This window comes from Colius striatus, chromosome 12 (assembly GCF_028858725.1).
Source record: "Colius striatus isolate bColStr4 chromosome 12, bColStr4.1.hap1, whole genome shotgun sequence".
Classification (NCBI taxonomy): domain Eukaryota; kingdom Metazoa; phylum Chordata; class Aves; order Coliiformes; family Coliidae; genus Colius; species Colius striatus.
This window is the reverse complement of record NC_084770.1, coordinates 12,782,000-12,799,459: the sequence shown is the minus strand read 5'-3', so window position 1 is coordinate 12,799,459 and position 17,460 is coordinate 12,782,000. Positions and strand designations below refer to the sequence as shown.

Below are 17,460 nucleotides of genomic sequence, written 5' to 3'. Positions count from 1 at the left end.
AGCCTCCAGTCATGTCTATCATGGGATGAAGATTCAGTTTCTTGACAGCATGCATCTAGGCTCATCAGCTAGAGCTGAGATGTCCATGTCCTTGAGGGAATCCCAGCAGACTCCACAAGAGCCCTCAGCTGGTCTTTAGGCTGTGTGCAGCACAAGCAGTGCTTGAAACTTTTCACCCGAGGTAAAATTTCTCTTTTCAAAAGCCTTTGTTGGCTCACTGGGGTCAGGGAGTGGCAATCAAATGGGATTTTGAGTAAGGACCTGCTCTTCTGAGTCCTTCATCAAGTTAAAAACTATTACAGTCATAGCAATGTACTTCCATCCAGTTTCATGTAAATGGTATGTAAAGCAATAGAACTCCTGTTTCTTCATGTACGCTCTTAACCAAAAGCTGTTCTTAATTGCATTATAACCCACAATAGTGAGATTTAAATTTCATTTCAAATGTAAAATAATTCTGTTTGAGTTCTTTACCTCATCTAACATGGAAAGCATTTTCTCTTTAATTGTATTTCTATGCCTTCAAGAACATTGAGCAGCCTTTTAAACATCTGCTCTTTCCAACCTGCCACTTAACAAGTTAATTTGGAATACTTTTCTCTTGGGTTTATTCTTCTCTCTTGATTATGAATACAAAAAAAATAGAGGGCCACAAAGTCAGAAGGCCAAATGTGAGGAAACAGCTGCAGTAATCTTTATTAATGTGTTCTGTATAAAAATCTGTATGAGTTTTTGCTTAGAATGTTTGCTTTTAACAGAAAGCTGGAGATGACAAACTATAGATAGGCTGCTATAATTTCAGTGTCAGTCATGGACTTTTTAATGTAACATGTACCGTTTTCAGCACCACATCCTACACAAATAATGTTCAATGGTGTTTTCCTCATAGGAGATTACAGTGAATACTTACTGAGGCACAGTTGCTTTCTGACTTGTCTTCCAGAAAGCCAATTTGGCATGGTGTCCTCTGATTCTGCAGCCAGTAGTCTGTCGATTCTAGCAGACTGTTACTGCAGAGAATCTGTTAAAATAGTGGAAAACAGTTAAAATTTAAAATTTTGCTCAGTCCTACTGTGCTTTGGGGACTTGAATTTTGTGGGGGCAAGACTGAGATCCCTGTTCTTTTCGGACCTGTCCAGTTAACGTACCTTTAATCAAGTGATTTATATATCCCCTAAACTATTAGCCTGTCTACTTTCAGAACCAAAAGTCCTTGGAGATACCTAAACCCAACATTCTTATAGGCAAATATTGCTAGGAGTTTTGTTCTGTGTTGGAGAGATAAACATAGACGGTGTGAAAGCTAATTATTCAATTATACCAGAGTGCCCAAACTTGCAGCCTTTATTATTTACCATATCTCTCTCCACAGAAGATCAGTACTATTCACTCTGCCAGCAGCCTAATTTCTGGGACTGCCTAGGCTATAAACTCTTTCTTAAACATATTTTTCAGCTTTTTGAGAAGCTGAAGCACCTAAGACCTGCTGTAATGAGTATTGGGCACAGTCAGTACCCTGAGACCAAAACTTTGCATTTAATTTCCCTGTCTTGATTCAGTCCTACAGCTTATGCTACAAGCTTTGCTCAAACAAAACCAAAATGTCTGTAGACTGTAAAGGTAAAGCTAGTTTTGCAAGGCCTTATTTGCTGCCACTGTACTAATATTCTTCCATAAAAGAGAGACCCTTAGTATTTTTAAAACAACTAGATAACAGCAGGAAAAGAATAGCTGCAACAACGATGCTACTTAGAGAACATTTTATATGGCTTATCGTCCTCCCCAGGCAGCAATGCTAAGTATGCCTGTGAAATGGATGTATGTTTTATTTGTACTTTTCATAGTTCTTGCACTCCATGGAAACAGGCTCTTTAGCCTTTTATTTTACTAATGATGTTTTAAAACATAAATTTTGTTTCTCTACCTGGAAATAAATCTATTCATGGTATAGATTACTTCATGTTTTGCATTGACACACCTTAGTCCTACTTCAGTAATAATCTGTGAACATAAATCCCTTTTTCAGGAAGAAAAGTGAGAAGAACTTGTCAGGCCTCCATTCCTCAGGGAAGATGAATCACTGTGGGAAGCTGATCTGGCCAGTTGACACAATTTTCTAATACTCAGGACAAATCCAGAAGTAAGCTTATTACCACTCACAGAACAACACTCTAATTTTTATCTTTCTGGCAGAAAGCCAGTGATATAGTTAATACTGCACTCCCTGTATTGTACATTGATTTCTGAATAAAAGTCAGCAGAAGATGGATGAAGAGGTAATGGTGAACACCACAGTCCATAAGTTGGGCCTGCTTCTGTGCCCTCCTTCAGTGACCTGCACAAAGGCTTGGTACCTTTTTGGTGGTTGTTTATCAATACCCCAGCCCTACTATGAGTTTTCTTCCAAAGGGCTTCAGAATACAAATTTAGGGTTCACAAAATAATCAGAAAGGCATTGTGTCCAAATACTTTGTTCTGAGGACGATAAAGGCTCATGAATGCTTCACATGAACACCAATCTTTTCTTGGGGGCTGCTAACTAATCTTGTTTACCAGTTGAATGACTCTACGCTCAATAAATTTTATAATCTCCTGTCTCAGCGCAAAGAGATTCCTGCCACCATAACTAACTCTGAGACTAGATGAGGAAAATAATATATTTCATATCCCATTTTCTATTGGTGTTATAAACTGTTCCTTTTTTTTTTTTCTTCAAATGTGGAAATGCTGAACCACTATAAACTAAGAAAAATGTAAGACCTAGAATCAAGCGTTGTTTTCTTTTCTCCAAAAATTAAATTACCATCCTCTGAGGCTTTTATGAAGACATAAAGAATTGAACATATATGTACATGCACACACACATGGAAGAGGGAGATCTTAAAGTTCTGGTTGTAGTTTTCTCATTATCCTGCTCTCTTCTTGCTTTTTGTTCTGTTCTGTTTCTTGTAGGTAGTAGAATAAACTTTCCTACTTTCTTCTCTTAGTTGAGTACGGGAGTCTGTTTTGCCTGGAACCATAATTGGCAGCGAGTCCTCCCTGCCCTTATCTTAATCCACAACAACCTTGCTTATCTTTTTCCTCCAATTTTGCTGGGACCTCTGATATCCTAATAGGGGTGGGGGTGGATGGGGGAAATGAGCAAGACACTGTCGTGGTGCTTCTGTGCTGCCTGGGCAAAACCATAACATAAACCCGTGAAAAGACGGGAAATCCAAACTTCACTTTGTTTTCCTCTTGTGGGATGTCAAATTACCCTCAGTAACTCCATCTTTCAGAGGATATTTTTGTCAGGAAGAAAATACTAGCAAAGCATCACCAGCAAAAAGAATTCTCCTGAACAAATGTTTCAGTCAGGTCAGGTCATAGTTGCCGATTTTTAAGTCCCTCGAGGAGATGAACATTAGTAGGATGATTCTGCTGCCGTATGTGTAAGCACATGCACTCGAGAATGCAGAAATGTGAAGAATGATGCAACAGGCAAAACATTTTTACTACTGCAGGCTGGATAAAATAACTTGCAGCAATCTGTATTTAAAAGATGACAAGCAAGAAAAAAAACCATATACTTGAATCCACGTAGCAGAAGCTGTCAGAGGTCAGTAATCTTAGGAATACGAGTTGGCCCAAAATCCTCTGTAAAGCCTCTAGAAATAACTCAGAAAAGAGAGTGCTGTGGGAAGCAGAGGCAGGCAGGAAGGTGTGGGAGAGCCCTCCTTGAACATGGTCTGGGTTTATATATATCTGAGGAGTGTTCAGGAGATGGAAGGGGACGTTTGAGTAAGCAGTGATAGGAATGAGGGATAAAATTTGGATGAGTTTAAACTATCTTATGGAATGCAAGTTTCTGCATTAGGACCATGACAGACATCTTATTGCTCAAGAACCTTCTCATTAGTACTTAGGAAAGATAATTTGGGCCACTCTACAATGCTGATCACAGTAGTTATACACACCTGCTATGCAAAAATGTAGCTACATGAAGTTTTGGGCAGATTTCTTTGGTAACAGAGAGTAACATTATCAAAGACAAACACGGAGTAAGAGTGAATGTAATACTTGTTACAGCATTTTGCTGTTGTCGGGCAATTCTCCAGGTTAGCTAGGTGCATGTGTTTACATATATAAAGCAAGGGTTTGCATTTGTGTCAAACCTTGCTAGAATATTCATATATAGTAAATTATGTATGACTGCAATGATAGAAGTGTACAAGCTTGAAAGGACTGGCTTAAATTAACAGGGCTAATTAATCAAATGCAATGTGAAAACTGGTATTATTCAGAGATGTAACTCTACCAGGACATTCTCATTGTCATTTTGCATTTATTTTCAAAATATGCTGAGCTGGTTGCTACCAAAGGATAAGAAACCTAAACCTGTACTACTTCAGCTGTCAGTCAGTATCCTTTTTTTATATAGGCTGCACTTTTAAGGCACATAGTATCACTTGCCAAAATGTCTTCCTCCTACCTTCTACTCCTCTTCATTCAGAGACAAGTTCTGGGCCAACCTCACTGACATACATTGTTAGCAATTATATTGAATTCAGCAAGGTTGCTTCTGAATTGTAAAGGTACAGTTGAAAGCAGAACTTGATTTATTGACCGTACTTATGTGTAACAGCTGCACACACTATACTGTTGTATATCTGGTTCAGAGCAGCATCAGAAAATAATTCAGAAAATAATTCAGGAAGAATTTGCATCATGCATTAAATGTAAAATCAGCAGTAATTCATGGTTCTAAAAAAAAGTTTTCAATTCTCATCTAGAGACTCAGCCGTCAGCATTACTCAGTGTGTTGTGAATCAATGAACTAAATCAGCCTCTAGCAGATCGCGGATTAGAAAAGTCGTTCTTTCCCAGAGGAAAATATCGCATATAAGTTTAGTGTAACAGCTTCCTGCTCCCTGATTTAGATCATAAGACACAGAAATACAGTAAATATCTATAACTGAGACAACATTCAAGAAGCTGTGCTCCCCAAATGAAACATCTGCGTCTTCATGGCTGATCATCTTAATTAGTTTGGTTAATTGCTACTCATCAAAAAAGATACGAAAGTGGGACATACAGAATAAGATGAGATATTGAGGGGCACATCTTCTGCATTTGGTCTGTGTAGTAACAGCCCAAATCTCATAGGGTTCCTAACTGGAGCTACTCATGAAAAAAACAATTACTCAAACCTGCAAGTCAACTGTTTAAAACGTTCCCTTGTAGAAGGAATCCATTGTGTTTCACTTCACCACCAATTACACACCAACTTAAGAATTACTGTAACTAACAGACACTAAAAGAGAAGGTAATGGTCTATTTTTGGTAATTCTTTATCCTTCTCCACACAGAAAAATAATGGTAACACATTCTGTGATAATGCTTGAAAAAAGCCCGAAATATCCTGCTCTTTGTCAGAAGTGCAGGCAGAAGCAAATCGCTTCTTTTACTGTGTTGGCAATCATAAAATTGACTTGTGTTACAATGAAAAGTTCAACGTAAGGGATCAGAGAGATGAAGCTGCTCTAAATCATATGGTAAAGGCTGGTGTTTAGAAGAGAGCAGGGCTTCTGAAGGTGACGAGGCCGGGAGAATTTGTAAACACAGCGGTGGCATTTCTCAGGGCCGTGCCATTGTCTTATCTTCAATAAAGAAGACAATTCTGAGATAAAATGAAAAGTTAAGATGTTCTCCCACACTACAGATTTTCTACCTATTTCTGACTACATAAAGATTACAATTACAGTCAGCAGCATTTCTTAAAAATCAGGTATTCTTTTCAAAATAAACCCTTCGATCAAGTGACATATTGACACTTTGTCTTTTAGCCACGTTGAGGTAAGCTGGACAAGCCCAGTCCCAGCATACACATCAGTCTACTGAGATGTCTTTTATATCCATGATTTTACATTTAACAAAATTTCTGTAGGCAGACAACAGTCACCTCCCCCAGCCACAGTGTAGTTTTCAAGATGAGGAAAATAAATCTTCTACATGTTTTATATTCTTCTCACTCTGCTTACATACATAAATATATGTTTAAATGGAAAGTATTATTACTATTTTTTTAAAAAATAGAAATTATGGGGAAACTGAATGAACTGTGAAGTTTTATAACATTTGTTTTAGAGCAAAGGCTTTCTTTTCCAGCTTCTCTGGAATTGTGCCTGTTCGAGATGGTATTGCTCTGAGTTATTGCAAAAAGAGAAACAAAAGATGGCCCTGGGGAGGAGGAATAAAAGGAAGCATCCATGGTCTTTACCTGTGTTTTCTCAGTTGTATTGAAATTACCTATGTGTATAAAATATCAGTCATATCTGATTCCTCTTAATGACATATATACACATATAGGCACTACTTCTTCCCCCATCCTGAAGGTATTCATGATATGCATTGCTTTTATTTCATATTGTCAGGTACCGGGGAAAAACACAAATGTTCACAAGGAGTTTATCTTCCATATACATATATAACATATCTGGGTACTAGACAAGTATAGACCAGCCAGACAAAACTGCAAGACACCATAACAGCACCCTGAACTTTTTTTTTTATCAGTCCTTTCTATTTTAGTTATGTTAGGTTTTGCACACCCGTATCAAGAATAAAGCGAAAAAACAATGCTATAACTTGGGATATATTTGTCTTTGGATAAAACAAACTTAGAAGTTACCTTCTTACATGCTGTGACAGAGCTTCCCAAACTGCTTGCCGAACTGTCTGGGCTGCTGCCTTGGTGCTCTGGGACTTCATGCATCAGTGGAGATTCAAAGTTGCTGAAGAACAAAAAAGAAACAAACCCCAAAAAACCTTTCCAGTGATTCTGCTACATAAATAACTGAAATGATACCAAATTACAGTTCAGTAGCGATGTAACTTAAATTACAAGAAGCTGTCTACACTCTCCTTGCTGATGTTACTAATCTAATACTTTAATTTTCCCTTTTTGCAAGACTCCTGAGCTACATAATTTGGATATGAAATAGAAGACCAACTTATTTTGAAAACCAGAGGATAGTACATAACTGCCTACAAGCATATTTGCCTGTCCTGAACAACACTATAAAAAGTGGTATTAGCTTGTCTTCATAAGTAGGCAGTTTGGAGCAGCAAATTAAATACCTGATGCATTAATTCAACTTTGTAGACAAAAGAAACATTTGCTGCATTTTTTCCTGCCTGGATAGAAGTAAAGGAGTACCAATTAAAATGTAAAAGCCACAATATGAGTGGTTGAATTCCATAATCTAGATGGAATAGCTTGATACACTGTGGGTTTAGAGCAAACGTAAATCATGCACATGCTCTGTGTTGTGAGTCAGTTGTATGGAACAGAACTATATTTGTGAATACTAGAAACACAAAACCATAAAGACAAGCTCCCACAGCAAGTTATTGGCATGCACAGCCGGTAACACCTCTCATACTTTTCTTCTGTAATAGTTCAGGCCAGTCTTGTAAGATCTTCCTCCACAGAATAATCAGTCATAAGCTCAGTGAAGCTTCTCTATCTGGACATGATGTGATCACAATTAAAGACCACACAGTGCTAAAGGGCTTTACATGATCAAGTTCTACTTTCCAAATTGGGTCTCTAGACTCCTTTTAATTTATTGCAAGTCATCTATGAGAAGTTGTATAACGTGTTGTGATAGACCATAACAAATGACCAGGTCATTATGGCTTAACTAATAATCTTTCTTCAGTTCCAACAAGGTTAACAGATAACATGTGATTTTCTGGTATGCTCAACTGAAAACTGAAATACATTTTTTATTAAGTCACCTTTACCAGAGCATAAGCCAATATGTCAAGAGGAGGCTACGTTCACTTTTTGCCTAAAACTCACAGTCAAACGTCAATAAGGCCACTTTTCTCTCAACATAGATGTCTATTTCACTTGATACTGTTTAGGATGGGTATTGAATCTATACACTCCCACTGACAAGTAACTTTGTCAACTATAATTTTGCTGATATGAGTGCTGCTATTCCATAATTATTTTTAAAAGTATTTGCATGTGCTGGAATCAGAAGAATGAATCAAAAACATAAAACTAACTTTGTACTTAATTGCTAACTGGGGGGAAGCTTCATGAATTGCATTGGAGGACTGAATACAGATGCACAAGTGAGACCAGTGGCTTAACTGACTTCACTTGAAAAGTGTGATACCACTTAGTACTCTCTGAGATATCAACATCATTTGTATCTAGAATGATTTGTGTCTGTTTACAACTTTCTGTACAACTGCACAGATTATAAACAGTAACATTTTTGGGCAGTAATTTCTCTGGCATTTGATGAAGCAAAATAGGACTTTCTAGACCTTTCACTGAGTTCTTTAACACTATGAGGGACATTAAGCATATGGAGTTATTCTGGTTTTATAGATTCATTAAAAATGAGCCCCTCATATTCAGCAGGTCAAATATACTCCCCTTGCTAAGTCCACATTTAGATGCAGTGTCTGCACTAGGTATAACTCAGTATTCCCAGCAGAAGCTGTGCACTGCCTCTTTTTATAAGATGCATAACTTCTGCAATCTAATGGTAAATTATAAACCAAGTTTGACCTGCAGGCTGAAGTACAGGCATGTGGTTCTCTCTTGCTCTTCACTGAGAAGAAGACTGAGTGGCTTTGCCACTGCCTTGCCCTACAGGGAGTGGATATGCTGATGATGACTACTTGCTCTCTGTTACACTGTGTGCAGGGAACTAAATTTTTAGTGTATAATGTGTTGCTGATCTAAAAGCAACAAAGATGATAATATGGCCACTAACCGAAGGCCTTTCTGGACCTTAATTAAATAGTACAAATATAGTAGTACATTAAAGCATAGCTGAAAAATACAGTTGAAGAGTAATTCGTGCCATCTCTGGATGATACTCCAGGAACGAGTAGATTATTACGTGCTCCATACAGAATTATATGGACTTTACTCCTGTAAAGTTGTCTTCCTAGTCACATGAAAAGCAAAACTATCTGTAAAATCTTTTTAATCCTTTAAAATCTGTGGGGTTTTTTTTCCAAAATAAACCCACTTTTCATTTGTCAATACAGAAAAACTTGTTAGAAACACTTGTGAGTGAAATAAACGTAGAATGCCATTAAATGTTTTGAATGAGACAAGGCTCCAACTCAAATTGAAGTTCAAACAGGCAACAACAACTGTTTTTGGTGTTATTGAACTCTGGTAAACCTAAATTCTCTTGTCAGTTATCTTAGTCCTCAGAGCTGTATTTTACATCCAGTTGATTACACAGATCTGGCATAAGTAAAATCAGGACAAGGGACAACACATTTACTAGTATCTCTAACACTTTCAGAGCTCCTTTTTTTGTCTTAGAGTTCATGTTTTCTGTGCTGTAACTGTAGAGTAGAATCCTTATTCTCATGCTGTGTTGAAGTTGAACTCTAGTCTTGTGATACTGATGTGAACTCCAGGCTCCTACTGTTTGCAAGATGGTTCACGCAGGAGGCCTTCACAGTCACTGAAAAGCGGAATAATTTTAACAAAGAAATGCTAAATTATGAGAGCTACACTCAGAAACAGTTTTAGACTCTGCAGGCTGCTGCTCAGGGAGTTTATGGGTACACAATTTCCAAAATAAGTATAGAGAAATACATCCTCCGCACCTTGGTCATCACTGATGGTTAGCTCTAGGTATTGTACAAAGCAGATATGTATCAGTACATACTAATTGATGGAAAAATGAGCACCTGGCTGAGCTTCTTCAGGTTAAGACATCCAGTGTTACAAATCTGAGTCTTCCATAACTCAAGGAAGTAAAGTGTAAGAACTTCTCTCTAGATACCTTCAGATTCACAGGTCTTTCTTTTAACATGGTACTCAGGTTTGGCTTTCCAATGTCTCTTTCTCAATTATCTCTCAGATCAAAGTTTCCTCTTCTCTTTCTTTATCCTGTGGGAACCCTTTCCAAGCTTTAATTTTCAACATGTATGTGATTTCTTAAGAGACCCTCCTCAGGCCATACAGCTCTGCTACCTTTGCTCTGTAACAAAGCCAGTAAGATAAACCTACTTTTTATTAACTCCCCAGGGAGAAACTGTTCTGTCTTTGAGAAGCTGCCTGCTCTCATTAGTTCCCCAACAAAGCTGTCTGCTCTCATTAGTTCCTCAACAACAGGAAGCTGAAAGAAATGGCTGCAGAGATGTAGACATCTCACAATGGAATGATGGCTCTGCATTCATGTACTGTACTTGTTAGTTCATATGAAGAGTTTACACAAAGCAGCAGTCTTTCAAGGCATCTGACACAGGTCAGGGTCTTTTTGCTACAAGATAAAGCAAACTGTTGAAGGTTTCACATCTTAATTCTCACCTCTTCTTGGCTTCCCTTGTTTATTATGTGATGGAGAATGCTCATCTTGCTTAGATTGGCTCACCTCATTTAGAGCTATGTCAGAAGGCCACAGACATGATAAGGCATCTCTGTTAAAGGATGGCTCACTTGGGAATTTTTCCTTTGGTGTGAGAGATCCTAATTTACAATTCAGCTTTTGAAACTGAAGCTAGGAATCTGGACCTGTGACTCAGTGTTAAGTAGTACACTGTTTTCACTCTCATATTTCCATTAATGGTGTCCACAGTCACTTATTTGCCACCAGGTGCTAGCTTACTGATTCGGGAATTAACTGATATTTTTTTCCTACAAGGCTAAATGCTCTCATGAAGAATGCAAACAAATTTCTTGGAAATTAGAGGACTGTAGTAAATAGCTGTGAAGTTTATGGCACTAATGGTAATAATAAGGCATCCTTTATTACCGACAAAACTGCAAAGCAATTGCTTCTGTTTTCCTACATTGAATAACTCAAAAATACTGACCTTGATGTCTCAAGACTTAATAAAAAAAAACACACCAAAGTTGCTCCTAAAATTAATTATCTTCTTTGCAGATGTGGCAGATGGTGCTACATCAACTAAGAGGAGGAAATTTAAAGAATTCCCCAGGTCATCACTAAAGAAAACTGTTGTTGTGAAACGACATCAGAAATGTCAATTTCTTACCATCTTGAACAAGGAGAATCAGCTTTCAAAACCTTGCTGTTCCATAATCATTCCTAAGGAGCAATTCCAATAAACAATAACTGACCATTTTATATATAATTTGAAACAATCCTATTACAGCCTAGTGCTTTTCATCTTTTCATTATGATTCTTAATCTCAGCATTTTGAACGTACAAAACATACTGATCCATGAAAAAGATAATCCTAACAAAGGAAGCAAACTGAGAGAACACAGTGAGGATTCTCAGTGCCATTAACTCCAAGCTGTAGTCGGCTACATTTCTAATGTTTTGCTACTATTTGTACCAAACACAAAAAAATGAATTCCATTTTGAAATAAAAATATGAGACAAGTGAAAGCATGGCAAAATACTTTAGTGTATTCTTACCTTTACACTCATAAATAAACTCCAAAGCTACTCAGAAACTGGGGAAGGCATGTAGCTTAATCCAGACTCTGAGGAAGCAACAGTTTCAAAAGGCATGCAGTATTCAAACAGCATCCCTTAACTTCAAAGATTTTTTGAAGTGGACAGACTAATTACACTCTTTTCTTATGCCACCTTTAAGGTTTTACAGTTTTATAATTTACCTTTACATATAAACAGGTCACCATGTCACTAGCAGTAAACTCTTCAGATACAAGTGTCAAAGATACTATTTTAATCCACAGAATTGGGTTTTATTCAGTCTGGAATATGTGTATACTTCAATCAGAGCACAGATGGTTAGTCAAACATGCTCTATAAATACCTCAAACAAATGTCTTTCTGATTTTGTTATGGATTTGAAACCCATGTGCAGAATATAATCACTGGCAATATCAGGGGCTGATCTTGTAAGGTATTCATAGACTTGTTTCAATCTCCCCTGGCTGCTGTTAATTTCACTGGGATATGAGGAAACTGAATACTTCCCATCATTATCCGAGCTGGGCATCTATGCAGTCTACCAGGTATCAGGTTGGCTTGCTAGTTTGACAAATGAGTGCACTAAAAAGAGTAGATGTCTAAGTGCTTTATATTTAGAGTGCTCATTTCATAATGTCTATTGGGTACTCTTGATTTACATTCCATTTTTATCAGTGATTCAGCTGCAAAAAGGTCAGGTCTTTAGCAACATGCTAATGAAAAACAGGAGAGAAAAGACAACCCATACTATGATACATCACACAATAAAAAGGCTTTTACCTTCCATGTTCACAGAGCCCTGAATGCCCTTTATTCTGCTCCTAATTAAAAAAAAAGCAAAAAAATCTAGAAGTCTCTGTGATCATTAGCATAATATGTATTTAAAATAATTTAAAATATAAAAGAACAGACAAGTTTTACTGAAGCATAAATGTAAACCAAACTAACTACATTTTATATGATCTACTTAGAAATATTACTTTATTTACTGATTGAATTCTTAAAGGAAAAATAACAAGGCTTTTTTGTACAAGTCTGACAAACTTCCCCACATTCAGTAGTTATGGCAGGGTATACTCCAGTGAAAGAGTTGACAAACAAATCAAAGACTTGGCAATCAGGAGATGAACAACAGATGATTTGGTTTGGAGTTTTTTTGATGGTTAACTATATTTCAGCAGTTTACTGACAAAGGGCCAACCCAATATAAACTGTGATTTTGCACAGAGATAATAGACATCCTACCTTTTTCATACCTATTTCCAGATTTGACATGACTTTAGGGCAATTCCAGGTGAACCTTTGTTATGCTGGTAGAATGGCTACTTAATAAGGCAATCTTTCTTATTAAGGCTACTTAATAAGAAAGGAAAAGCTTGGACTTGGTCAGAAGAGACTATAGAAAAAAGCACATGAGGAACCATGAGATTTCTTCCTGACAGGGTGCATAAGGCAATGACAGAAAATGCCTAGAATGATATGTAGGATGCGCTATTAGTAACAATCACTTTTGAAGAGTTCCTGAATTGGAGGTGTTTTAGAAGGTATAAAAAGAAGCCCTGGATCAACATCTAGAGACTAGACAAGGTCTGATGAGGAAGAATAACTGAACCTGTGAAAGATTAAGGAATAGACCCTTAAATTCAGGGAGTGCTAAAGGACTGCACCTTACAGAGAGGACTGAAAGATAGCCAAGACTGCTTTTCTGCCCTAAAAGGAAGGAGTCTATGCTCTTGAGTGACAGCTAAGTGGGAAATTAAGGCTCTCTTGAGGGTTTGACTGAGGAAAGATGAGAAATCTTTTTAAAGGAAGAATTCTTCAAACTAATTAGTCTGTATTTACATAAATGGGCAGTGCCAATCAGGAAGATGATTTTAGAGAGATATAGACTGAGTTCACTATATTCAGACAGACGTATTAGAGAAACATAGACTCTAATGTGGTTAATAGGACTGAGTAGTAGGTATAAAGGCAACATAACCATTTTTTTCATACCTTATACCAGCATAATGAAAGCATGATATTTTACTCAAAGAAATTGTGATCGAGGTTTCTTTGGCAAGATAAATTGTTTCTTCTACCCTCTAAAATCTACTGCCTTTTAAACTATATCTAAGGAACACAAGACATTATCTGTGAGAGTCTAAAGGCAAATCAGATCCATGAGTTATTAATTAAATCATTTTTTTGTTTCCTTGGTGGCAAGGTGTAAATAACAAACTGCAGAGTTTCTTCAGTCACTGCCTTGCAGTGAACTTCAGAGTATCTGTGAAATTGTTGTGATAACCAGGCTTAAAATAATTGGCTTGTTCTTGCAGGGATGCACGAAGTCCAGCACGACTATCTGCACCACTGACTGAGCTCAGGTTAAGCTCTCAGGTAACCTTAAAATTACCTGCAGTGTGATTAAATTAGTATTCTTGCATTTACACCTAGTGCACAAGTATAGGCCACATTGTGTAAAGACATGGATTTTCAGTTATCCTCTCAGAAATCAAGGGGCCATTTGGCTGAAGAGAATCTGAGCAAGATTAAATTGCTCTTTGATGCCACTTGCTCTTTTTCATGCTTATCCTTGCAGACAGAACACTTCTATTAAAGGTTAGTTCAGACACAGACAAGTTCACTCATACCACAGTCTAGGAATGATCCTACAATAACTTCAGTAGCTGGATTGTACATGATGAACAAAAAGGGTATCTAAATTGACCATCTGTATCACAACCATCAGCTTGTCCAGGCTTCTTTTTTAAAAAGAAAAAATAATATAGCATGTATTAGTATGTTGTCTGTATTTGTAATACATTCAAAAGTGCCAAACGACGATATTTCACTGTACTAAGCATACTGAAGGTGTTTACTCTCTCTGGTGTAATGATGTTACCCTGCTTCAACCAAGCCCAGCAGCAGCCAAGCTACTATCAATTTAATTAAGAGCAAAGGTTGTGGTTTGTTTCATGTGTTTGGGTATGTTTAAGTTTTACTCGGATTAGCACTGCAAATTCTAAATTCTTTTGAGTCTAAGTAACAAAAAAGAAAAAGAGGTATGCACTTAAATCCAGATTTTGAAAAATTACCATTGTTTTACTAGTGGGGGATAACTGTAACAACTACAGCTAGAGAAAGATGCACTATAGTAGAGATATCTAGGTCTGTGTATCCAAAGCAATCCATGCCAAAGTAAACCTGGCAGTTTTACTACTGTATTTGTTTTATTATTTGTTTATGGTCTGTCTTTGTTTTTTCAGTAGTTACTCTATTTTTTTCTGAAGATGTGATACATAAAAAGTGATGCCTTTTGAATCAGAAAATCGTCTGTGGCACTCAACAAATATGTGCTTACCTATGGATTAATTTACTTGTATGAAATAAAAATATGCTCCTGATGATAGTATCCAAAGACATTTCTCTCTTATACTTGGATGTTCCATAACGTACAGTATTGATTTCCATAATCTTAGAAATACGGCTGTACTTTTAAAAGTAGAAAAACTTTGTACTTGGTAGCTATACTAACATTTAAACTACATCATGCAAACCACTGATACAGTTCATATACACTTCTTATGTTTAAGAATATGAATAATGTGACCTGTACTTCATTGAATTAATGACATGTATTATGTTTAGAACTGAATTAACTGATGGGTACAATGTGACCATTTGACTAAGCTCCTTCATAGCTGTGCTCTTATGTCTGTATTTTTTACATATTCAAGAAATTTCTTTTTTCTTCTGCTTGAGGGGAGGGTCTTATTCCAGAATTTGAAGATAATGAGGTTTTCATTTCAATATCACAGCATTCAAATCTTTTCCTTTTGAAAATAAGAGCTGTTCATTTTTATTAGATGTCTACAATGGTACTACACATTTTTAACTGAGAAGGAAGCCATTGCCCTGACAACACAGAAGAGGAACAATCTCAGAGCACATTGTTGAACTGTTACCCTAATGATTTGATCTCTTCCCTTTTCAAACTGAAACAGCATAGACAGTTATAAATTAATCTTGGGGGAAACTGATTCAGAACTAATTTAAACACAGTTCTGAAAACTAAGAGATACATCCTTTCTCTCTTTAATATTCTGAAGAGCCACTACATGTAATGAATAGTTTCACTGCTGCTGGAGATGTACTGTGCCTCATATCTGAAGTTCTTATAACTATGCAATCTCACAAGGAATCTGTGAGGACCACCTCAGTTTTTCAAGGCTGAAAGAAAATATAACTCTAGTCTTGCTGGATGTTTTCAGTAAACTGAGCCTTTCCTGAAGGGAATCCTAACTGGTTAGATAGTTGCCACTAAGTAACTAATTTTATACAATAGCCCAATTGATGCCTGGTGTATCCTTGGCAAAGCCAATCATCAAAGTTAAAATATTGTCCAAGTCTAAGCTTCCTAAATGATGTGCATCTTCCTTTTAAAGAAGTTTTAATTGTAGCACAAATATGTCTTAGTTCAAGGAATTCTAGTTTTTCAGCAATTCAGATAATAAAAGATTTTTTTTTCCCCACAAAACATGAAACTCCAGTAATATTCAGAAGCTGATTATTGCATGCACATAGAGCCAGGTCAGAATAGTGTAGTGGGCAGGTCCTTGTCTTAAAAGTGACCACTTAGGGTTATAAGGGACTTGTTGACAAGTTTTAAATTTCACTAGGTGGGTAATGTGCATTGCTGCATTACATTCTGGGTTAGAATTTTTAAAATAATCCTTTCTCTTTTAGCTATAAATTAAATTTAACCAAGATTTAGAAAGGAAACAGTCTTACATAGCAGTCAAGAATAATTAGATGTATAAAAAAATGTGATGACACAATCAAGAGAGAACTTTGCTTTGATAAAAAACCCACTACCTGCTATGTGTCATGGGCATTGGCAGCAGTCAGATATTTAATAACAATCAGGCAAGCCTTGAAGTGAAGAAAATTAATAAGGGAAACTAAAGGGATTAATGAAAATAATCCAAGGTGGAGAAGACTAAAAAAGGAGGTTTAAAATTCCTATGGGGTACCAAATAAATCCTAGCAATTATAGTATTACTCTGCATATACTAAATTTGTACTTGTTATTAAAATAAAACCAGAAATATCCAGTACAATTTTTCCCCTGTTTTCAGTGAAGCAGAAGGAAGGGAAGGTGTACTGTACATGCAGTCTGAAGCACTGTCTAATCCATCAATAAGCAAAGCAGACATTAAAAAATTGGGAAACAACACCACTAGTTTCTGACACTGAGTTCCTGACGTATGGAAAGTGTTTCTAAGTGTGTTGCCCCTAGGGATGCTAGGCAGGCTTTCCCTTTCTGCTCCTCCCCAGAGACCACAGCCAGGAGCCTGCAATATGTGCAAGGAGAGATGGAGCTGCTGCTGCACTTCATCCAGAGAGTTCATAATTAAAGCTATTGTTTTGACATAGAAGTTTAACTCATTTTTCTTCTTCTGAGAGAAAACCAAACTGCCTTTTCCACTTCTGGGTGAATGCTCAAAACTACTTGGCCATTAGTGCTTTGGTTCCTGGTTCTTGCTGTTGAAGCTGTTTCCCCGTTGCTAAATAACTAACTACTCTCCGTGAAAGGTAGCTGCAGCATTCCAGCTGAGCTTAAAGGAATGTAATATAGAGCAGTGTACCTGGAGAGACTGCTGCTGAGATCCCAGGTTGGTACTCTCACTGGGGTGAGCTCTCAGCCTACCTGTCAGTCTGTTTCTGCTCCTCAGCACCTCTAGCACACAAACCACTCTGCTGTCAGACTTAAATATTCTGATTTCTGACTGTTCAGAAGGCAATCATGGCTTACAATACTGCTCTTTAGGGGGTGATCTGATTTACACTGCTCATAGACCCAAGTTGTTAGTGAATGACAACTGTATGAGGCAGGTTTTAGTGCTAGGTTTCATTATCCACAACAAAGATGAAGGCTCACACCAGCCAGTCTTCCTCCCTTCTACTCAGGCTGTACCCTAACAAACTGCATGTAACCAGTGTAAAATAATTAGCATAGGGCTGAGGAAGAAGATG

The 17,460-nt window shown here is 37.2% G+C and overlaps 1 protein-coding gene across 1 annotated transcript in view; it reads right to left on the bottom strand.

Moving 5' to 3' along the window:
* Positions 1 to 11,068, bottom strand: part of SPHKAP (SPHK1 interactor, AKAP domain containing) — a 56,638-nt gene extending 45,570 nt beyond the window's left edge. The window contains exons 1-3 of the mRNA XM_010202910.2: positions 11,032 to 11,068; positions 6,671 to 6,773; positions 911 to 1,021 (exon numbers count right to left, since the gene is read on the bottom strand). Coding sequence (XP_010201212.2) covers positions 911 to 1,021; positions 6,671 to 6,754 — 195 coding nt within the window. The 5' untranslated portion in view covers positions 6,755 to 6,773; positions 11,032 to 11,068. The remainder of the gene's footprint in view (positions 1 to 910; positions 1,022 to 6,670; positions 6,774 to 11,031) is intronic.
* Between the last annotated feature and the right edge of the window lie 6,392 nt (positions 11,069 to 17,460).